Here is a 24733-nt window from a genome sequence, read left to right as displayed (position 1 = left end):
CAATTCAAACTGCAGGATTGGTGTTTTGTTTCTCCTTTTAATTTACAATAAAATTATACCCCTGTGAATCCCAAATAAAGATAACACTGAGTTGCTCAAAACTCAGAAACTGAAAATATCATCAGCCTCTGAGTCATTAGAAATCAACATACTGCAGGCTACACTACATTTGGATAGCTAATTAACTGCATACCTAAATAATATCATTGAACTGCAAAAGACCACATATTTAGTAACAAAGTGGTAACTCATGTACTGCTTTAGTTTCTTTTAAAAGAAGCAACTTAAAATGTTTTCAGGGATATTAGAAGTTAACAAATGATCACTCTAAAGTTTAATGCTCTTCTCAAGTCCTGAAACCACTAAGCAAAGAAGTGTCTTGTTCCTTTCTTAGAGTTTAAAGAAAAAAAATTAGGTAGCTCTGTCCCTGAAACACACTAACAAAAGCAATAAGCTATAAAATACAAATTACAGAGCAACACTGTTTTTACAAATATGATTTTAATTAAGCCTGGAGGAGAAAATTAACTAATACATTCAAAATATTATCTACATACAAAATAATACCAATTTTATAATGAACACTAAAATCAAATACTAAAACTTGCAAATAAGATACCTTGTGATTTATTAACATCTTTGATGATTTTCTGAAGTTCTTTCAATTCTATATCAAGTTCATCATAGTGTAGTTCTCTAGACTCAACCTTTGGAGCTTGGAACAAAGAAGGGTCTGTCCCCAGGTATGAACACTGCAAGTGACCATCATCACTCAGAGTGACTATCACTCCTTTTAAATCACTACAATAAGAAAGAGAAAATGAGACATAATTCAAATTTTTGGTGGATTTAGACTTGACCAACAATATTTTTATTCAATTTAGTTTCAACATGCCATTAAGAAAATGGCCATATAATTATTTCTAAAGTTTTACATCAAGGACTCAATTCAAATATTTCAAACATGATTTTTATTTATATAAACACTCCCAATGTTAGGATTCATTACACGGGGGGGAAAAAACCTTAACAATTATTATAATAGCTGTCACTTTGGGGGACCTAACTACGTGATAAATCATGCTCCAAAAGCTTTTCAAGTACTGTATCATTTAATCCTCGCTCCAGCTCCTGCTTGGTAGATTCTGTTTGTTGGTTGTTTTTTTTTTTTATTTATTTATTTGAGAGAGAGAATGAGATACAGAGAGCATGAGAGGGAGGAAGGTCAGAGGGAGAAGCAGACTCACTGCTGAGCAGGGAGCCCCATGCGGGACTCAATCCTGCGGCTCCAGGATCATGACCTGAGCAGTCACTTAACCAACTGAGCCAGCCAGGCGCCCCCACTTGGTAGATTCTTAATAGGCATGTGAACACTTGTGAAGCTACCATGGATCAAGAGTGAGCCTCGGGCTGGCTGAAGATCATGGCTGAGGCACAGGAACAAAGACAGGACAATATGGGCAATGGTGAAAAATATTAGCGAAGTAAGCCCTGCAAGACCTTGAAGAGAAATGAAATCCCTACTCTTTTCCTTTTCATTCTCCACCCTGGGGACTTGTGTTTGCGCTCTTTCCCCCAGGGCCCCCCACCATGACTTCCCTCACACACCCTCCTACTAGAGCAGTCACAGTTACTCTTGCTCTTCACTCAGAGAGGGAGGGAGAAGTATCCCATTTCCTCATTTTGTAACTCTCTCTCCATCCCTCTTCCTCCCATCCTTTCACTCTTCCTTCTCTCTTAGGCTCCTTTAACTTTGTTTTTTTACTCTAGAATCTGGACCTAATATATAAATTATAGATAAACTTAGCATATCATTTTTAAAAGTTGTAAATTTTCCTGATCATGCTATGAAAAGCTGAAATGAACACTATTTGCTTCCTCCTTTGCTTACTCAGAAGAAAAAATAAGTCAACATTGTCATAAGTCATTTTGAGCTGATGCATAATGAATTTGTTTGATTTTCATTTGTTATATTTTCTAGCGGCCTTTGATTTAAAAAAAAAGGTTTCTAGCCTCATTCTAAAGGTTAAATATTAATCAAAACTTATAGAAAATTTGAGAGAAAAAACAACTTGAAAAAAATACTGCTATTCATCTGAAAAAATATATATATATAAGGTATATAAGAGTCTAGGCCTTATTCAGAATGAGTAAGAAATTTTAAAACTCCCCAACATTGGGTCATGGCAAGTGGTCAGCTCATTAATCGAAAAGCTTAACTTGGATGAGAGTAGATACTAACATTGTTCAATCTCTCCTATAGGGTGGCCACCAGCATCCACTTTACCACCTGCCTTCAACAAAAAATTCCTTTTTTTTTTAATATATGTCTGTATATTCAGTCCTTACGTTTGACTCAGAAGTCAAGAAGTACTTGAATTTTTACCTCTATTTCTTCAGGTTCTTGATGCATAGAACTAACTTTTTAAAAAATTTTTATTTAAATTCCAGTTAATTAACATACAGTGTAATATTACTTTCAGGTGTACACTCTAGTGATTCAACACTTCCATACAACACCCCAGTGCTCATCTCAGCAGGTGCACTCCTTAATCCCCATCACCTATTTTACCCACCTCCCCTCTGGACACAACATTCCTATACATACTTTCTCTAGGACTTACTTAGGCACGGTCAGTGCCACATAACCCTCCGGTATGACTTCAGAGAAACAAAAAATAAATTGATATCTCTAACTCAACTGCTAAAAAACTAGACTAGGAGTCAGAGACTCTGGGTTCTAACTCTGACTCTGCCCCATATAGCAGTCAATTTAGAGAAGTCTTCCTAAATGTTATCTCTAAAATGAGAAAGTGAGGCTCGATGATCCTCTAAGGTCTTTAAGTTTTATGAATTGGTTCTGTTAATCTAGCTCAGGAAATAAATACTCCCAAAATAAAATTATTTTCTTAAAATAAAGTGTGAAAAGCAACCACACGGTACCTCTGGGCTTTACCATTTCTAAGCAGTCAGCTGAAGCCACCTAGTGGCCATGCCATGGAAATCCTAATTTCCAGCTCTGACAAGGCCTTTTCAACAGGGCAAACCCTCTGTCCCTTCTGAGTTGTGACTGTGGTCTGTTCCCCATTCCACCCAACCCCACTAAGGTCTGGAAACTTAATGAGTCCTCAGGAAACTCTAGAACACTAAAGACAAGATCTTTGGCTGGCTTCTCAGAGAATGTGGAGATCATCAGTTGTTTTTTTTTTAATTCAAAAGAGTATTTCCATTTTATCTTTACCCTTTGAGTGGTCCATAATATATGAAACCTAGTATGACCCAATACAAGTATCCCTCAGCATTCAAATTCATTTGGTCTATGAATTGGATAACTTATTATTGAATCAGTTTTGTTCCACTGTTTTAGACAGCAAATGGCAACAATTCAGACACGAGATTTATCTAAAAATGTATTGAAACCTATTAAGTTTAAGATAGAGTTTAAACAGTAGCGTATACATGTATTTCTTCAGACTCTTAAAAAAAAATCATTACTGGTGCTCAACCTGTACAAATATAAAAGGGAGGAGTCTTCCCTCACTGAAAGAATTTAACAAAGGTCACCAGAATGTCTTAAAAATAAATCACAAAACTAAAAGCAATTTACTTTTTTCTTCAGTAGCATCAGAATCATTGCATATAATTTAGATAAAATAACAGAAATTTAGACTTCAGTTGGATTCATTTAAGATTGTGCATTTTATTCCACAGGAACACTGTAATAAGCTCTAAAAACTCTAAAATAAATGAGTGGAATTTCTGTCTAAAACATCTATGATGGGACAGACAATTTGATTGAAGCCTAGAACACTAATAAATAAGTCATCACTTGGTATCTTAATTCAAAGAACAAATTTTAAAATACATATATCATTCCTAAAGCTAAGCCAAATTTAAGTATAAAGAAAAAAGGAAAAACACAATCAAGGTTTTTTTTTTTTAATCTTTCTAAATAACATTTTATTTAACAATACTATCCATTTAAGTTAATGTGTAAGCTTCCGTGGATGATAGAATTTTATGCTAGAAGAAGCCATCAAGTAAATCAAGTATGGAATACACTATTACTTATATCTTTAGAGTTAACATTGCCAAAATTAAGGTCTCCAGATTATTGTTGGTTCTTGAAGCTCATCAGCTAACCCAAGGCATTAGAATAATGTATTTTATGAAGAACCAAGGTCAAAGATGTTATATTCCTAGGACACATAATAATTTTGTGTATTTAGCAATGGAGCATGAAAATAAACAACAGAGGTTACTCAGGAATCTGAAAGTAATTGTTTCATCACTCAGTAAACAGATCCCTGCCTTAACAATACATTCAAACAAAATTCCAGATGGATTTTAAAAGTTAAATTTTAAAATATGAAACTACAAAAATATTTATCTGCCCTTGGGATAGAGAGACCTGTAGTTGTAAGAAAGCAATGGAGAAAACTACAAAGGAAAGGATCACTAAATTAAACAACAAAAAAATTTTAAACTTGTTATATGCTTTAAAAAACATGATAAAAAAGAACAAAAGGCAAACTGGGAAAATATTGGCAACCAACATAAAGTACATAATTTAAGTTGAACCATATAAAGTTGTGAATATTTAACTGTTTTTGACCTATAATATCTATCTTGTATGTTTCATCTAATATGTAAAGAACTCTTACAAACCAAAAAAAAACTCACAAATCAATGAAAATGAGATTATATCTCAAAAGGAAAACGTAAAAGGAAATGTACAATTCAGTTAAAAATAAGTCAATAGATAGATGAAAAATATATTTTTAAAACCTGTATTTGATTATTTAATACTTTAAACTAGAAAAAAATTGTATTTAATAATCAGTCCTGTTAGAGAAGTTACATGGAGGTGGCGGAGCAAGATGGCAGAGGAGTAGGGGGCCTGGATATCGTCTGGACTCAGGAATTCAGCTGAATAGGGATCAAACCATTCTGAACACCTACGAACTCAACAGGAGATCGAAGAAGAGAGTAGCAACAACTCTCTGAACAGAGAAGCGAACACTTACTGGAAGGTAGGACGTGCGGAGAAGTGAATCTGAGGCAATATTCGGGAGGATAGATGGCGGGGGAGGGGGCCTCCGTTGGCCACTTCTGGCAAGTGATAGAGCCGCGGAGCACAAAATCGGAACTTTTAGAAGTTGGCTCCACTGAGGGACGTCGTTCCAGTGGCTAAGCAGAGGGTGGAACCCTCGTGGGACAGTGTGGTCTCAGGACCCTCGGGGTCACAGAAAGACCGGGGGTGCCTGAGTGCTGCAGAACTCCCAGGAATCGGATGGGGAAGCCGGCTGCAGAGACAGAGCCGAGGCGCGGGCTCCCAGCTCGGGGTGGCCATAAACTGTGATCCACGGCCCAGTGGGGCCACTACTCCTCCAGCAGGGACCCAACAAGCGGCAGATCCGGGGAGACTCCCCTTCCTCCCCCGGGAGGAGTGGCGCGGGAGCACACTGCAGGGATCTGCTGGGTTTGGAGATTCCACACGGGGTCGGGTGCCAGACATAGAAACGCTCGGTCACAGGCCGGGTGAGCACACAGTGCGGCCAGAGACCAGGGAGACGGGAGTGGCTGCTTTTCTCTGGGGGCGCACTGAGGAGTGGGGCCCCGAGTTCTCAGCTCCTCCGGGTGGAGATTGGGAGGCCACCATTTTCACCCTGGTCCTCCAAAGCTGTACCAAGAGCTTGCAGGGAACAAAAGCTCCTGAGAGCAAACCCAAGCAGCTTGCTTAGCCCAGACCAACAAGGGCGGGGCAATTCTGCCTCCGGCAAAGATATTTGGGAACCACGGCAACAGGTCCCTCCCCCAGAAGAGCAGCACCAACAGCCAGCAAGCGAAGACCAAGTTTACCGATCAAGGAGAACAAGAGAACTCCAGTGCTAGGGGAATACAGCACATAGAATTCATGGCTTTTTTTACCATGATTCATTAGTTTTTCAAAGTTAATTTTTTAACTGTTTTTTTTTAATTTTTCTTTTTCCCTTTTTCAACCAACATCTTATCAATCCCTTTTTTTAAAAAAACATTTTTTATTTTTCATTTTTAGAGTCATATTTTATCCCTTCATAGTAGTTACCCTTATTTTTGGCATATATATATAAGTTGTTCTCCCCTTAAAATTTTGAGATACAGTTTCTTCTAACAGATCAAAATATACCCTAAATCACTAGTGTATGGCTTTGTTCTAGTCTCCAGCCTGATTACATTCTCTCCCTTTTTTTTTAAATCTTCTTCTTTCTTTTTTCAAATTTCTTATCCTATCAATTCCTTTTATAAAATCTTTTATAATTTTCATCTTTACAGTCATCTTCCATCTCTTCATTGTATCAACCCTTATTTTGTACATATATAAGTCTTTCTTCCTTTAAAATTTTAGGAGGCACTTTTTTCTAATAGACCAAAATATGCCCAAAATCTAGTGTGTGGCACTGATCTATGCACTAGCCTGATCATATTTGATCATATTCATTTTTTTGTATTGTTCTGTTTTTGTTTTTATTTTTTTCTTTTTGTTTTTCTTTTCTTTCTTTCTTTTCTCTTCCTTTTCTCTTTCTTTCCCTTTCTTTTCCCCTGGTTTCAGGTCTTTTCTGATTTGTATAGAGTATATTTGCTGGGGACATTGTTAACCTGTTAGTATTTTGTTCTCTCATTCATCTATTCTCCTCTGGACAAAATGACAAGACGAAAAAAATCACCTCAACAAAAGGAACAAGAGATAGTACCGTCAGCCAGGGACCTACTCAATACTGACATTAGTATGGTGTCAGACCTAGACTTCTGAATCATGACTTTAAAGATACTAGCTGGGCTTTAAAAAAGTGTGGAAGTTATTAGAGAAACCCTTTCTGGAGAAATAAAAGAACTAAAATCTAACCAAGTCGAAATCAAAAAGGCTATTAATGAGGTGCAACCAAAAATGGGGGCACTAACTGCTAGGAAATATGAGGCAGAAGAGAGAATCTGCGATAAAGAAGACCAAATGATGGAAAATAAAGAGGCTGAGAAAAAGAGAGAGAAACAACTACAGGATCACGAGGGCAGAATTCAAGAGATAAGCGATACGATAAGACGAAACAACATTAGAATAATTGGGATCCCAGAAGAAGAAGAAAGAGAGAGAGGGGCAGAAGGTATATTGGATCAAATAATGGCAGAGAACTTCCCTAATGTGAGGAAAGACACAGGCATCAAAATCCAGGAGGCACAGAGAACCCCTCTCAAAATCAATAAAAATAGGTCAACACCCCGACATCTAATAGTAAAACTTACGAGTCTCAGAGACAAAGAGAAAATCCTGAAAGCAGCTCCGGAGAAGAGATATGTAACCTACAATGGTAGAAATATTAGATTGGCAACAGACCTATCCACAGAGACCTGGCAGGCCAGAAAGGGCTGGCAAGATATCTTCAGAGCACTAAACGAGAAAAAAATGCAGCCAAGAATACTATATCCAGCTAGGCTCTCATTGAAAATTGAAGGAGAGATAAAAAGCTTCCAGGACAAACAAAAACCAAAGGAATTTCCAAACACGAAACCAGCCCTCCAAGAAACATTGAAAGGGGTCCTCTAAGCAAAGAGAGAGCCTAAAAGCGCAGTACAGATCAGAAATGAACAGAGAAAATATACAGTCACAGTCATCTTACAGGCAATACAGTGGCACTAAATACATACCTTTCAATAGTTACCCTGAATGTAAATGGGCTAAATGCCCCAATCAAAGACACAGGCTATCAGATTGGATTCAAAAACAAGACCAATCAAAATCCTTTCTGCAAGAGACTCATTTTACACCCAAAGACACCCCCAGATTGAAAGTGAGGGGGTGGAAAACCATTTACCATGCTAATGGACACCAAAAGAAAGCTCAGGTGGCAATCCTTATATAAGACAAATTAGATTTTAAAACAAAGACTGTAATAAGAGATGAGGAAGGACACTATATCCTACTTAAGGAGTCTATCCAACAAGAAGATCTAACAATTGTAAATATCTATGCCCCTAACGTGGGAGCAGCCAATTATATAAGGCAATTAATAACAAAAACAAAGAAACACATTGACAGCAATACAATAATAGTGGGGGATTTTAACACCCCCATGACTGAAATGGGCAGATCATCTAAGCAAAAGGTCAACAAGGAAATAAAGACTTTAAATGACACACTGGACCAAATGGACTTCACAGACATATTCAGAACATTCCATCCCAAAGCAACGGAATACACATTCTTCTCTAGTGCCCATGGAACATTCTCCAGAATCGATCACAACCTAGGTCACAAATCAGGTCTCAACCAGTACCAAAAGATTGGGATCATTCCCTGCATATTTTCAGACCACAATGCTTTGAAACTAGAACTCAATCACAAGAGGAAAGTCGGAAAGAACTCAAATACATGGAGGCTAAAGAGCATCCTACTAAGGAATGAATGGGTCAACCAGGAAATTAAAGAAGAATTTAAAAAATTCATGGAAACCAATGAAAATGAAAACACAACTCTTCAAAATCTTTGGGATACAGCAAAGGCAGTCCTGAGAGGAAAGTATATAGCAATACAAGCCTTTCTCAAGACACAAGAAAGGTCTCAAATACACAACCTAACCCTACACCTAAAGGAGCTGGAGAAAGAACAGCAAATAAAGCCTAAACCCAGTAGGAGAAGAGAAATAATAAAGATCAGAGCAGAAATCAATGAACTAGACACCAAAAGAACAGTAGAACAGATCAACGAAACTAGGACTGGTTCTTCGAAAGAATTAACAAGATTGATAAACCCCTGGCCAGACTTATCAAAAAGAAAAGAGAAAGGACCCAAATCAACAAAATCATGAAGGAAAGAGAACAGATCACAACCAACACCAACGAAATACAAACAATTATAAGAACATATTATGAGCAACTCTATGCCAGCAAATTAGATAACCTGGAAGAAATGGGTGCATTCCTACAGATGTGTCAACTACCAAAATTGAACCAGGAAGAAATAGAAAACCTGAACAGACCTATAACCACTAAGGAAATTGAAGCAGTCATCAAAAATCTCCCAACAAACAAAAGCCCAGGGCCAGATGGCTTCCCAGGGGAATTCTATCAGATATTTAAAGAAAAATTAATACCTAATCTCCTGAAACTGTTCCAAAAAATAGAAATGCAAGGAAAACTTCCAAACTCGTTTTATGAGGCCACCATTACCTTGATCCCAAAACCAGACAAAGACCCCATCAAAAAGGAGAACTACAGACCAATATCCTTGATGAACATGGATGCAAAAATTCTCACCAAAATACTAGCCAATAGGATCCAACAGTACATTAAAAGGATTATTCACCATGACCAAGTGGGATTTATCCCTGGGCTGCAAGGCTGGTTCAACATCCGCAAATCAATCAACGTGATACAATACATTAACAAAAGAAAAAACGAGAATCCTATGATCCTCTCAATAGATGCAGAAAAAGCATTTGACAAAGTACAGCATCCTTTCTTGATCAAAACTCTTCAGAGGATAGGGATAGAGGGTACATACCTCAACATCATAAAAGCCATCTACGAAAAACCCACAGCGAATATCATTCTCAATGGGGAAAAGCTGAGAGCTTTTCCCCTAAGGTCAGGAATGCGGCAGGGATGTCCACTCTCACCACTGCTATTCAACATAGTATTAGAAGTCCTAGCCACAGCCATCAGACAACAAAAAGAAACCAAAGGCATCCAAATCGGCAAAGAGGAAGTCGAACTCTCACTCTTTGCAGATGATATGATACTGTATGTGGAAAACCCAAAAGACTCCACCCCAAAACTGCTAGAACTCATACAGGAATTCAGTCAAGTGGCAGGATATAAAATCAATGCACAGAAATCAGTGGCATTCCTATACACCCACAACAAGACAGAAGAGAGACAAATCAAGGAGTCGATCCCATTTACAGTTGCACCCAAAACCATAAGATACCTAGGAATAAATTTAACCAAAGAGGCAAAGGATCTGTACTCAGAAAACTATAAAATACTCATGAAAGAAATTGAAGAAGACACAAAGAAATGGAAAAACGTTCCATGCTCATGGATTGGAAGAACAAACATTGTGAAGATGTCAATGCTACCTAGAGCAATCTACACATTCAATGCAATCCCCATCAAAATACCATCCACTTTTTTCAAAGAAATGGAACAAATAATCCTAAAATTTGTATGGAACCAGAAGAGACCCCGAATAGCCAGAGGAATATTGCAAAAGAAAAGCAAAGCTGGCGGCATCACAATTCCGGACTTCCAGCTCTATTACAAAGCTGTCATCATCAAGACAGTATGGTACTGGCACAAAAACAGACACATCGATCAATGGAACAGAATAGAGAGCCCAGAAATGGACCCTCAACTCTATGGTCAACTCATCTTTGACAAAGCAGGAAAGAATGTCCAATGGAAAAAAGACAGTCTCTTCCACAAATGGTGTTGGGAAAATTGGACAGCCACATGCAGAAGAATGAAACTGGACCGTTTCCTTACACCACACACAAAACTAGACTCCAAAAGGTTGAAAGACCTAAACGTGAGACAGGAGTCCATCAAAATCCTAAAGGAGAACACAGGTAGCAACCTCTTCGACCTCAGCCGCAGCAACTTCTTCCTAGAAACATCGCCAAAGGCAAGGGAAGCCAGGGCAAAAATGAACTATTGGGATTTCATCAAGATCAAAAGCTTTTGCACAGCAAAAGAAACAGTCCACAAAACCAAAAGACAACCGACAGAATGGGAGAAAATATTTGCAAATGACATATCAGATAAAGGGCTAGTATCCAAAATCTATAAAGAACTTATCAAACTCAACACCCAAAGAACAAATAATCCAATCAAGAAATGGGCAGAAGACATGAACAGACATTTTTCCAAAGAAGACATCCGAATGGCCAACAGACACATGAAAAAGTGCTCAACATCGCTCGGCATCAGGGAGATCCAAATCAAAACCTCAGTGAGATACCACCTCACACCAGTCAGAATGGCTAAAATTAACAAGTCAGGAAACGACAGATGTTGGCAGGGATGTGGAGAAAGGGGAACTCTCCTACACTGTTGGTGGGAATGCAAGCTGGTGCAACCCCTCTGGAAAACAGTATGGAGGTTCCTCCCACAGTTGAAAATAGAGCTACCATACGATCCAGCAATTGCACTACTGGGTATTTACCACAAAGATACAAATGTAGGGACCCGAAGAGGTACGTGCACCCCAATGTTTATAGCAGCAATGTCCACAATAGCCAAACTGTGGAAAGAGCCAAGATGTCCATCGACAGATGAAGGGATAAAGAAGATGTGGTATATATGCACAATGGAATATTATGCAGCCATCAAAAGAAATGAGATCTTGCCATTTGCAATGATGTGGATGGAACTGGAGGGTGTTATGCTGAGTGAAATAAGTCAATCAGAGAAAGACATGTATCATATGACCTCACCGATATGAGGAATTCTTAATTTCAGGAAACAAACTGAGGGTTGCTGGAGTGGTGGGGGGTGGGAGGGATGGGGTGGCTGGGTGCTAGACATTGGGTAGGGTATGTGCTATATTGAGTCTGTGAATTGTGCAAGACTGTTGAATCACAGATCTGTACTTCTGAAACAAATAATGCAACATATGTTAAGAAAAAAGAAAAAGAAGAAGATAGCAGGAGGGGAAGAATGAAGGGGAGTAAGTCAGGGCGAGACAAACCATGAGAGACGATGGACTCTGAAAAACAAACTGAGGGGTCTAGAGGGGAGGAGGGTGGGGGGATGGGTTAGCCTGGTGATGGGTATTAAGGAGGGCACGTTCTGAGTGGAGCACTGGGTGTTATGCACAAACAATGACTCATGGAACACTACATCAAGAACGAATGATGTAATGTATGGTGATTAACATGACAATAAAAAAATTTTTTAAAAAGTTACACGGAGATAAAAACTCTTGTACACTTTCAATGGAAATATAAATTTGTTAAAGATGTTATTAGTGATCAGTTAGAAATATCTATCAAAAGCCTTAAAAATGCTCATTACTTTTTACACAATAATTGACTTCTACAGTTATTAAGGAAATTTAGAAACAACCCAAATGGTAATAAAAAGGGGAAATATTTTTAAAAGCATGATGTATCTCGAATAGAAAGTATAGAAGCCATTAACAACCATGTTTTACAAATATCTGCTTTCAGAAAAAATAGCTACATACATAGTGTAAAAGCAAAACACAATATTGCGTATATACTTACTTTAATTTTGTAAGATATATGTATATAAAATACAGATTAGAAAACAAATTACCCAAATGCAAAAGAATGGTGACTATCTCTGGTTAGTGAGATTATGAGCTATTTTTATCCTGTCTTAATGGTTATAAGATTTTTTTAAACTATTTTCTTTTTTTTTTAAGAAAGAAAATGTATATTCCATTTTCTATCCCCAGAGACTGAATTTGAATTTGCAATTTAAAAGTTAAATAATCTGTGGAATTAAAACTTTTATCCAGTTCTCTATTTTCTGACAAGGCCACTCTATCAAATATGCAACCTGAAAGTATTTGACATGGAGCTCACAAAAGATAGAAAATGAACAGTTACAATAAAACAAATGAATGGAAGTTTTAAAAACAAATGAAAAGAACATGCACTGACTCTAACGGTCTCTTGTCCACCTGCATTTTATGGAAAAGAGAAATATTTTAAGTTATCAAATTGTCGAAGTCTGGTGTTTATTACTAGATATAGATATCAAAGAAATCTTAAAAACTTAAATACTATTTACTGTACCCAATTTTTACTCTGCCTCAGGAAGGGGCATACAATTTAAAGGTACTTCCCTTTAGGAAGAGCAGGCTGACTCAGTGTGGGCAGCCCTTCCTCAGCCCCAACAGGTTGGATGTGGCCATTTGAACATATTTTGAGTCATTTCATCATCACTCATTTAAGACATGTTTATTTAGCATCTTCTATACAATAGAAGCTACAAAGGCAAATAAGACATGGTGCTTGTCCCATAAAAAAACTCTGGTCTAGTTGAAAATGAAAACTTATTTTAAAAAAAAGAAGAGAGAAAGATCCTGATTTTGATTTCTCCCCTCCAACTCAAACCTGTCCCTCCTACAGGTCATATTATTTATTTTTCTAAGCATAATACCTAAGTATTCAAGAATCAAATATGGAAAAGAAAAAAGGAAAAGAGACAAATTCTACACAAAATGTCATGTAAATGATATCTGCCTTTAATCTACAAAATTAAATATGAAATGATTATGGTATTTCCTCTTGTTGAGATGAAATTAGCTGACACACCTGGTTGGAATTCTATAGCAAGGGCACATTTGATAGCCATTTAGAAGTTACTTTTGTCAGCAGCTTCCAACTTTGTACATTTAGAAAAAAATTAAAAATGTTTTTTGAGGGGGAGGGACAGAGGGAGAGAGGGAATCTCTAGCAGGCTCCACACTCAGCATGAAGCCCAACATGGGGCTCAATCTCACAACCCTGAGATCATGACCTGAGTCGAAATCAAGAGTCAGACACTTAACAAACTGTGCCAATCAGGAGCTACTAAAATCTCTTTTGGTGAGAGTTATCAATTGTTAAAATTATCTGAGTTATAAAGTAGATTAATGAATACAGAATCTAACAGGGACGTGGCTCTTCTTGCAAAGATAAGTATATCTTAAACAAAAGAGAAATAATTTTCACACTGGAAATACCTCAAATCATAATTATACTTATGATTAAACCAGCTTTGGAATCTTTAGTGCCTCTACCAAACAAACATTAAAACAGAAAACAAAAGCAGAGGGTGCACAATATTGTTCTACTCTCTTTTTTATATATTCACCTCTCATTTCTCTACTGCATTTCATTTACTCTTCACTCATTCACTTATTCATTCATTCATTCATCAAGCATTTTCAAACACCTATTATATGCAGAATATCATCTGAAGTGCTATAGAACATACACAAATTAATTAAAATCAGAAAATTAGGGGCTCCTGGGTGGCACAGTCAGTTAAACGTCTGACTCTTGGTTTCAGCTCAAGTTGTGATCTCAGGGTCATGAGATCGAGCCCCATGTTGGGCTCCATGCTCAGCAAGCAATCTGCTTAAGACTCTCTCTCCCTCTCCCTCTGCACCTCCCCCACCCACATACACACGTGCTCTCTCTCACTCGCTCGCTCTCTCTCTAAAATAAATCTAATTTAAAAATCATTTTAAAAAAATAAAATCAGAAATTAGCTCAAAAAAGATTGCAATCCCATAAAAGTATTATATGGCATGGAAGACATAAGTGCCATAAAACATGTATAAAGTACTTTAGCATTCATAAGAAACAAAGTCATTTCTAGCCAAGAGGATCAGGGAAATTTTAATGGTGGAAATTGAAGCTGAAGTTGAACACTGGAATGTAGCCTATTCTTCAATAACTGTTTCTGAAACCTGAATTACCCCTTTGTGATTTGTAAGCAATGAAATGCTATCAATAGAACTTGAAGTTGGTCCATACTCAATTTTGCCACTACCTGAATGCTTTGAGCCTCCAAGTAGCAGCAGGAAAATGGAGTACATGACCATATACAATGCATCATTCTTCCACTGTCCTTCACAGCTCAGTTTGTATATGTGACCTAGACAGTGTTTCTCACGTGGTTCTCAAGATCAGTGTGCATTTTGCTCTTATCTCCTCAACCTTCCTTCAAGCTACCTTCACCTTTCTGTTTAAAAGTAAAGTCCTACTCTGAAAAACAAACAGGGTTCTAGGGGGAGAGGGGTGGGGAGATGGGTTAGCCTGGTGATGGGTATTAAAGAGGGCACATTCTGCATGGAGCACTGGGTGTTATGCACAAACAATGAATCATGGAACACTACATCAAAAACTAATGATGTGATGTATGGTGATTAACATAACAATAAAAAATTTAAAGAAAAAAAAATAGTGAAGTCCTAGGGCACCTGGGTGGCTCAGTCAGGTAATGGACCAACTCGATTTCAGCTCAGGTCATGATCTCAGGTTTGTGGGATCGAACCCCCATTGGGCTCCACGCTCAGTGAGGAGTCTGCTTCTCTCCCTCTCCCTCTGCCACTCCCCCTGCTCACATGCTCTTTCTCTCTAATATAAATAAACCTTTTAAAAATACATAAAAAATTTAAAAATAAAAGTAAAGTCCTTGAGGCGCCTAGGTGACTCAGTTCATTGAGTGCCCAACTCTTGATTATGGCTCAGTTCATGATGTCGAGGTCCTGGGATCTGCCCGCACTGAGCTCTGCACTCAGCGTGAGGAGTCGTTTGAGATTCTCTTCTCTCCCTCTCCCTCACCCTCTGCCCCTGACCTCTAAAAAAGAAAAAGTAAAATTCTCTTTTATTGTGACTTTTTGTTTGTTTGTTTGGTGGGTTTTATTTTGCTTACTTTTTTGGTGCTCCAATTAAAAAATTGTATAAATTTTAAGTGATTCATCCCATAAAAATTTATTTTTTAAAACCTTCTTACTGGTACACCTGAAATTAATGCAACACTGTGTATCAACTATATCTCAATTTAAAAAAAAAAACTTCTGGGTGCCTGGGTGGCTCAGTTGGTTAAGCAACTACCTTCGGCTCAGGTCATGATCTCGGAATCCTGGGATCAAGTCCCACATCAGGCTGCTTCTCTCTCTGACCCTCTACCCTCTCATGCTGTTTCTCTCTCTCTCTCTCTCTCTCTCTCTCTCAAATAAATAAATAAATAAAATCTTTTAAAAAAATAAAAAAATAAATTAAAAAACTTCTTACTGTTAATTTTTAATTTATGACATTATAACAAACATTTATAATATTTGGATCTTTTAAATTTGGAGAGTAGGTGTGAAAAATACCCAGTATGAAGGACATGAGAGAATAAAAGCATGAAGGGAGAAAAGTTCAGACTATGTATGAGAAAGAACAAGCAGCCTGGATACAACATGTGGTAGATAAAATTAAGAGGAGACTGTTGGGAATAAAGCCACCTAAAGGTCTTAACCATTACTCTATGCAATTGTGGAAGGAGTGAAGGCTTTTGAGCCAGTGAGTGACATGAGCAAAAATAAGCTTTAAAAAGATATACCTTAAAAGACTCGATATTGCTTTAAAAAAAAAGTTGATTCTCACCAAAATGATCTATAAATGCAAGACAATCCAAATGAAAACTCCCAGGCTTTTTTTTTTTTTTTTAAGAAACTAACAAGCCAATTTCCACATTTCTATGAAATACAAAAAAAACCTAGAATGGCAAAACAATCTTAAAGAAAGAATAGGGATGGAGAGCTTTCATAAACTGATGTCAGGACACACTATAAATCTACTGTAATCAAGACACTATAGTATTAGCATGAGGATAAATAGATCTGTAGAACAGAATAAAGACTCCAAAAACAAACCCATATTCATGCAGTCAGGTGAGTTACAACAAAGATGCCAAAGCATTCAATGGGGGGAAAAAAGTCTTTTTAACAAATGGTGTTGGAACAACTGGATATCCATATGGAAAAAAAGAAACTTCACATTCTATACAAAAATTAATTTGAGATGGATCATTGACCTAAACATAAGGGATAAACCTATAAAGATTTTTGAGGAAAACATAAGACAATATCTTAATGACCTGGAATAGACAAAGATTTCTTAGGTACAAATAAATAGAGAGTTATAAAATAAATAAGTCACAGGGATGTAAAGTACTGCATAGGGAACATAGTCAACAATATAATGACTTTGTGTGGTGACAGATGGTAACTACAATAATTGTGGTGAGCATTTGGAAATGTATATAAATGTCAAATCACTGTCTTGTACATCTGAAACTAATATGATACTGTATGGCAACAATATTTCAACTTTAAAAATTAAAAACAAATAATTTCTGAGGATATGGAAAGCAAAAATCATTTAAAAAATGATAAATTAGATTTGTTCATACTTCAAAATTTCTCATCAAAAGATACCATTAAGAAAATGAATAGACAACCCAAAAACTGGGAGAAAATATTCACAAAACAAATTTCTGACAAAAGACCTGTGTTCTCTGCACATAAAGAACTACTACAACAAATGACAAAAAGATCAAAAAAATTTTTAACTGGGCAAAAGACTTGAGTAAACATTTCAGAGTAAAGGATAAAAATGGCCAAAAAGCTAAGAAAAAGATGCTCAACATTATTACTCATCAGGGAAATGCAAATTGAAATCACAATTAGGTACTACCACACATATATTAAAATGTTAAATTAAAAAGATTGACAGCACTAAATGTTGGAGATGATATGGAGCAACCAGAACTCTCATACATCCATGATGGGATGTAAAATGGTTTAACTACTTTGCAAAGGGCTTGGCCGTTTCTCATAAGGTTAAATACATACCAACCCTTTGGCCCAGCAATTTTATACTCCTAGTTAATTATCTAAGATAAATAAAATATATGTCCACAAAAAGGCTTATACAAGAGAAGGGAAAAAAACAAATTACGGGATAGTCATTGAACAGAACACTACCCAGCAATAAAAAATAGGGGCACCTGGTGGCTCAGTTAGTTAAGCAATGGACTCTTGATTTCAGCTCAGGTTATGATCTCAGGGTCCTGGGATCGAGCCCCATGTCATGCTCTGTTCTCAGCAAGGAGTCTGCTGGAGATTCTGTCTCCTCTCCCTCTGCTCCTCCCCCCCCCGGCTCATGCACTCTTTCAAATAAATAAATAAATCTCTAAGAAAAATAATTAACCACTGTTACATACAACAACAAAAATGAATGTTGAAAAATATTATGCTAAACAAAATAAGAGACTTAAAAATTACATACTGTGTGATGTCATTAATATGATATTCTGGAATATGCAACATAAACCTATTATGAAAAAAATAGTAGTAGTGGTTACCTAGAAGGGGGTCATTCATTAACTAAAAAGGGACACAAGGAGTATTTCTTTTTCTTTTTTTAAGATTTATTTACTTTACTTGAAAGAGAGACAGCATGAGCGAGAGGGGCAGAGAGAGTCTTAAGCAGACTCCACACTGAGTGTGGAGCCAAACACGGGGCTTTATCTCAAGACCCTGAGATCCTGGCCTGAGCTAAAAACCAAGAGTCTGACACTTAACCAACTGCACCACCCAGGAGCCCCAGGAATATTTCTGATCATGAAAATGTTCTATAACTTGAGAGAGATATAGGTTACAGAGATATATCCATTTGTCAAAACTATACAGTTAAGGTTTGTGCCTTCCAATATATATAAATTTTACCTTTAAAAAAAGGAATAAAAAATAGGATAGCTGAAGGTGTAGAAAAAACAAGCATGCCAGAACTTTGATAATTACTGAAGCTAAGCACTAGGTACAATGGAATTCATTATATTATCCACTTACTTTGTATATATTTGAACTTTTCCAAAATACAGAAATGGAGGGAGGAGGGACAGCAAATAAAATGTATACATACAAACACTATATATGAGAGAGAGAGAGAGTATAGAGTGTGTGTGTATGTGTGCATATATGTGTGTGTGTGTGTGTGTGTGTGTGTGTGTGTGTATATATACAGAGAGAGAGAGAAAGAGAGACACCATCAACACACTACCCACAGAGATGATATATAAAATCAACCGTGACATGACCTCTGCCTGTCTAACATTTTCACTCTATATTTATGCCATATATGTTCTCTTCCCCTTCCCACACTCATTCCACCCTTTCCTTCATCCTCCCCTTTCCTCTTTACCAGTGTAGCAGACTACAAAGATGGCCAAAATTTTCTCCCTCTATGTATCCAGTGGCTCTTGCAATATGACTTTATAGCTCCTCTCATCAAGTGGTGAAGTCTATTTCTTCACTCCTTGAATCTGGACTGAACTTGTATCTTGCTTTGGCTAAGAGAATAATGAGATCACCCTGGATCAGAGGGGGCTATAATCCAATTATGTGTGTCCTTATAAGAGACAAAAAAGAAGACACAGAGAAGGCAAAGATAGAGGCAGAGAGTGACTGGAGCAATGAGTCTTCAAACCAAGAACACCTAGGGTTACCAGAAGCTACCGGAAGCTAGGAGAGAGGCATGGAATAGACTCTCCCTAAGAGTCTGCAGATGAAATCAGCCCTGTTCATACATTGATTTTGGACTTCTGTCATCCAGAACTGTGAGTGAATAAATTTCTGTAAGGTACCAAGTTTGTTGTAACTTGTTACAGCAACCCTAGGAAACCAATACACAAGCAAAGAGCAGAAGAATCATTCAACCAAGCCCAATCCAAAAGTGACAACCCACAGAATAGTGACCTAAATAAACAGTTGTTGCTTTAAGCTACTAAATTTTGAGATGGCTTGCTACATAGCAAAGCTAATTGACACAATCAACCTTGCAAATACCCATACCTTCTTTAAAAATTATCTCTTCCACAGCCAATCTTATTACTTTCAAACAAAATGGACCACTTCACTGTATCCACTACATAATACTTCTATAACAGCATCTATAAAATGTTATAGCATTATTTTTTAATTTTTGTTTGTTTGTCACCTTTGGCCAGCCTGTAAACTCTCTCAGGACAGAGATTATGTAACAGTGAATTAATATCCCTCAATATCAGACACGGTAACTTCATCTACCTGAAATTTTCCAAAAGAATTCACTCTAAATTCATCTTTATAATACCTATTTTTAAGCAAATACAAAAAGACCACAACATTCCATACAGCAATTAATAATTACAGACTAACAAGACTCTTGAGGTCAATAATAAAACATACCCAACTTTATTTACAGTTATCTAATATCCCTTCCTTATTCCTCCTAGTCATCAAACAATAAGGCAATGCCAAGTAGTGGGAAGATAGAGTATGCAGGTGGTAGCTCTAACCCTTCTATGTCTAAATGCCAAGAAAGCCAGTATGCAAATACATTCTCTCCCAAGGAAAAGAAGAAAGTTTTCCAAAGAATAAGTTCAAGGCAATGAATCTTTCCATAAATAAAACTAGATGCTGCAGTCCTTCCCTGTTGCATGAAAGAAGACATGATTCTATGCCATGATTTCCTAGGGCATTAAGCCCTTAACATGAATTCAGTCAGGCATTAAACAAACCACCTGTGTATTTTCAGCATGTATGTGCTGAAAAGTTACTTTTGCAATTTTTAAAAATAATTATGCCTTGTTTGTCCTTTCCTGCATGACCATCTCTCAGGCAAAGCATCATACCAATACACTTTGATATACATAGCTCATACCGAATATGAAAATCTGGTAGCCAGGAAGAATCAAACATAGAATCTAAATTTCCTGATTCACACTGAGGTATTTTTTCATTCACCATTCCATACAGACTTCCCAAGAATGGGAAATTTAAAATAATTTTTAAGGTGCAATTTGAGGCTTATATAAATGGTTTTCAGTTATTGCTATCCATAATTAGCCTCATGATAATCAAGAGCTGGATTATTTAATGGGAGAGACAAGGTAATTAGAGAGTCCAATAAAAGGACAAGTAAAATGGGGGAGCCAAGGCCAGCTTCCAAAGATATCAAAGTAGCAAAAACTCTGCAAAAAGAAGTTGTCACAGCAAATTGCAAAAATTACAGAGGTTGTATCGGAGAGACAGAACAAAATATCTTTTGTATTAAAAAAATTTCCAAGCATCAAGAACTCAGAGATCAAGAACTAATTCTTATTAGACTTAATAGAAAGTCAACACAAGACTATATACTGCATATGACTAATGATATTCACAGACTAAACAAGAAAATCACTAACCAGGAAAAAAAAAATGATGTAACTTCTTAGAAGTGCCTATTTTGCACTGGGGAAGCAAAATGTGTTGATAAGGATTTGACTCAATTCTAACTTCTTTCATTATTAAAAAAAAATTTATTTATTTAGCACCTACTGTATTCAAGCACCATAGGAAGTTTACACTAGTCATTTCTCTTGAAGAACTTAGAGTACAGTGGGCAATACAGACATGTAAACCAAACAAGGATGTACAAGACATGCTCTGATGGATATTGGATGTAAGCAAGGGACCCAATAGAAACAAAGGAGAAGAACATCAAATCAGGTAGTGAAAGATGAGAATGCTTCCTAGAGGAGATAACACAAGCAGGAATTGGATAAGAGAAGGAGCAGAACATTCCAGCCAAATGCTCTCCATGAAGGACACACACATACACACAGCACAGAATAACGGACATTCAGGAAGAGTGTTTTAGTAAGGCCAGAACCACTCATTCAACAAGTATCTATTGAGTATCAAAGATGTGCCAGGCACAGTTCTCAAAGTGAGATAATCAGTGAAGAAATCACACAAAAATCTCTGTCTTCTAGGAGCTCACATTCTAGTAAGGAGACAAATACAAAGAACAAAAGAAATAAATATATGTTCAAAGATGACAAGTCTATGGAGAAAAAGAAAGCAGATAAAGTAAGACTCAAGTTGGACTTAAAAGGAAAGGCATGATTTGCATAGATGTTAACCTTAAGAAGGTCATTCCAGAAAAGTGGGTAAGCATGAGCATAAGTAATAATATACAGGTGTTTCCAACAGCCAGAAAGTCTATTTCTCCCCAAGAGAATTCAGATGGAAAAGTGGTTGATAAAAATTAAAGAGAGTAATGGGAAGTCACTGAAAGATTCCAGTGGAGGAAAAAAACACATTTTCTCAGTCCTCCTCAAGTCCCATGTATTTGACAGAACTGATTGTGTCCCTCCCATTCACTCATTCAACAAGCACTCCTGATACTGTGTATATTTTTTTAAAGTAACACTGTATAAAATGTCATAAAAGTTTACAGAGGTGTGGCTCATGTCCAGTCACTAAGGAAGATAGGTGCCTACATCCTATTCTGGGTAACACAAGACATTATGCACTATATTATAATGGATGAACAAAGTTCAATAGAAACATAGACAAGGACATTATAAAACGTTAAACTTGTCAAACTAAGAAAGGCCTCATGGAAGATTTGAAAAATGCGTAGAATTTAAACAAAAAGAGATGGACAGAAAAAAGGTATGTTGGGTGGAGAAGCAGCGTGAGCAGAGGTTTGGAAGTACACAATCATAGGTCATTGCAAGTGCAGTATGAGGTAAAGCATGGCAAGAAACTTTTTTTGCATAAGAGTTAATTCAGAAAAAATGCAAATGTTTCTAGGCCATATTACCTTTCTTGCAAAATTAAAATAGTGTTTAATATGCCCCATGGGAGGAAGTTTATTTCTTACTATTTAGATTAACATTCTATTGAAGAGAAGAATGTCAGTGGGGAAAAAATAATAGCCACTGTTTTTAAGCCACTAAAATGTTAACATATAGACATTTTTGAGGAGAAAAATATAGCAGCTTTCTACACTTCATGCAGTAAGCAAGGTCAGTGCGTAAGAAACCCTGCAGAGTAAGGGGAAGACTGTAGATGCAAATGTGCCAGAGCAAAACAGATCCCAAATGCTGTGAGCACTCTCCTTTAAGTAAGGCAGTAACACAAAGAGAGAACATTTTAGAAATGGAATCTTCTTTAAAATGCAAATCTGATCACACCATTCCCAGGCTTAGAAACCTCCCTTGGTTTCCCAATTAAAATTCAAAATCCTTTCAACAAAGCTGTGATCTGACCCCTGCTTACTTCACCTGTCTCTCCCCACCCACTCTCCCCACCCCATCCCCCCACACACACTGTGCCCCCCAGCCTTCCACAACACTGACTTTATTCCATTTCTTTGGGATTGTCCCTCTCCATGCCCCTCTGGTGCCTGGTATGCTCTTCCTCCTCTCTCCTTATAAATTATCTTTGTCTAATTCAAGCCTATTCATCCTTCAGATTTCAACCCAAATGTCAGAAAATCTTCTCCTGTCCTCACATTCTAGGTCAGATCTCTTGTTATATATTCCAAAGGTACTAAGTCCTATTCCTTTATAGGGTTTTTCACTGTTGAAATAATATATTTATGTAATCATGTATTTAATCTTGGTCTCCCCAACTACAGGTTCCATGAATTCAGTGGCCATGACTGTTTTGCTCATAAATGAATCCCCAGAACCTAGCACAGTAAGTGGCATAGAGAGGGAGGGAAGCTAAATAAATGTTCATTGAATTAATTAAGTGAAGAAAGCCAAATGATTCTTTGTCGTGGGGCTATCCCATGCACTGCAGGATGTTTAGCAGCTTCCCTGGACTGTACCCACTAAATACCAGTAATAACTCTCCCCCTTCCACTTATGACAAAAAAATGTCTCCAGGCATTGCCAAATGTCCTTTGGGAGGCAAAATCACTCCCAGTTGAGAATTACTGAAGTAGGTGATCATACATCCTGGTTTGTACAGTCCCTGCTTCTGCCTGTTGTCCTGGTAAATTATTAAGAGCACCCCCTTTCATTCTCAGAAGTATCCCAGTTTGGATAATAAGTTATATTGTCATCCTACCTGGATGTACATTTATGGGTTCTCTTCCCCAGAATAAGTAAACTATTATGTACATGATGACCATGGTTTTACTTCTAACATAGCAGAAATGATATTAACATTATTTCCAAGAAATATGGTTAAAAACAACAACAAAAAACCTACTATCTATGTAGTACATTTTGGATTTAGCAGAAACAGTATAATTACAATGGACAGAAGAAATATGGCAGGGACAGGATGAATAATAGTACAGGATAATCAATTAAGTATGGAAAAAAAATAAGAGAAAGAGTCAAAGAGGATTTCTAAGTTTTAGCCTAGAAGAGCTAGGTCTTAAGCCATCTATCAAGAGTCGATACAAAGGAGAAGAGGGGATGGATTGCAGGGTAGATGGGGAGGTGAAGAAGATAGCAAGCTTGCATTCTGAGGCAACTCCTCCATATTCAGGTGAAACCACTAGACATGTGGAAGCACAAGTCTTTGTAGACACACAGATCTTTGTTGTGATCTACTCCACTCCTTTGGCTCCAATGCCACTGGACTGGACTTCCCTTGCTTTTCTAACTACTATTTGGCTTTCTTTAAGAGCTCTTCTTCCTGCCTCCCAATTATGAGAATTCCCTAAACACTACTCATACCTCTGTTCTTTCCCACTCACTGTTAAATGAGAATTCAACATTCTATTAGCTGTTAATCTGTACTGACAATTGCTAGGCTCATTTCTAGCCTGTAATCTCAAAGATCATGTAGCCAGATCGATTCTAAATATTTCTACTTGAATTATATTAACTTATATGTATATGAGTCTTTCCAGTTTAAAACGGATCTTTGCATACATTTATTTCCAACTATATACATCAGCCATCTTAATTCAACATGCTGAAACTAAACTTTTCTTGCTCATAAACCTGGTTCCTTTTCCAAGCTTTCCATCTCTTTCAGTATCACTACAATTAACCTCATCACCAAGTCCCAGATAATGACCATAATTCTTTCTCTGCCTTATGGCTCTATATTAAAAGTCACCAAATGTACCAGAAAAAGCATTTGACAAAATTCAACATCCATTTATGATAAAAAAAAAAAACTCTCAACAAAGAGAGTATAGAAAGAATGCACCTCAACATATATTATAAGGTCATATATCACAAGCCCCCAGCTAATATCAGACTCAATGATGAAATGCTGAAAGCCTTTCCTTTGACATCAGGAACAAGAAAAGGATGCTCATTCTTGCCACCTTTATTCAACATTGTGTTGGAAGTCCTAGGCATGAAAGAAATAAAAGGCATCTAAATGGGAAAGGATGGGGGC

General features: G+C 37.1%; 1 protein-coding gene across 1 annotated transcript in view; it reads right to left on the bottom strand.

Moving 5' to 3' along the window:
* The window catches only part of BBS9 (Bardet-Biedl syndrome 9), a 470178-nt gene that overhangs the window by 297979 nt on the left and 147466 nt on the right, over nt 1-24733 (bottom strand). Inside the window, exon 10 of the mRNA XM_028092268.1 lies at nt 620-801. Within this exon, the coding sequence (XP_027948069.1) occupies nt 620-801 (182 nt within the window). The remainder of the gene's footprint in view (nt 1-619; nt 802-24733) is intronic.

Source organism: Eumetopias jubatus, unplaced genomic scaffold, assembly GCF_037043125.1.
Source record: "Eumetopias jubatus isolate StellerSeaLion01/CBP00866 unplaced genomic scaffold, mEumJub1_p1.0 scaffold_14, whole genome shotgun sequence".
Classification (NCBI taxonomy): domain Eukaryota; kingdom Metazoa; phylum Chordata; class Mammalia; order Carnivora; family Otariidae; genus Eumetopias; species Eumetopias jubatus.
Note: the sequence above shows the minus strand (reverse complement) of the source record. Positions and strands in the feature narration are given on the sequence as shown.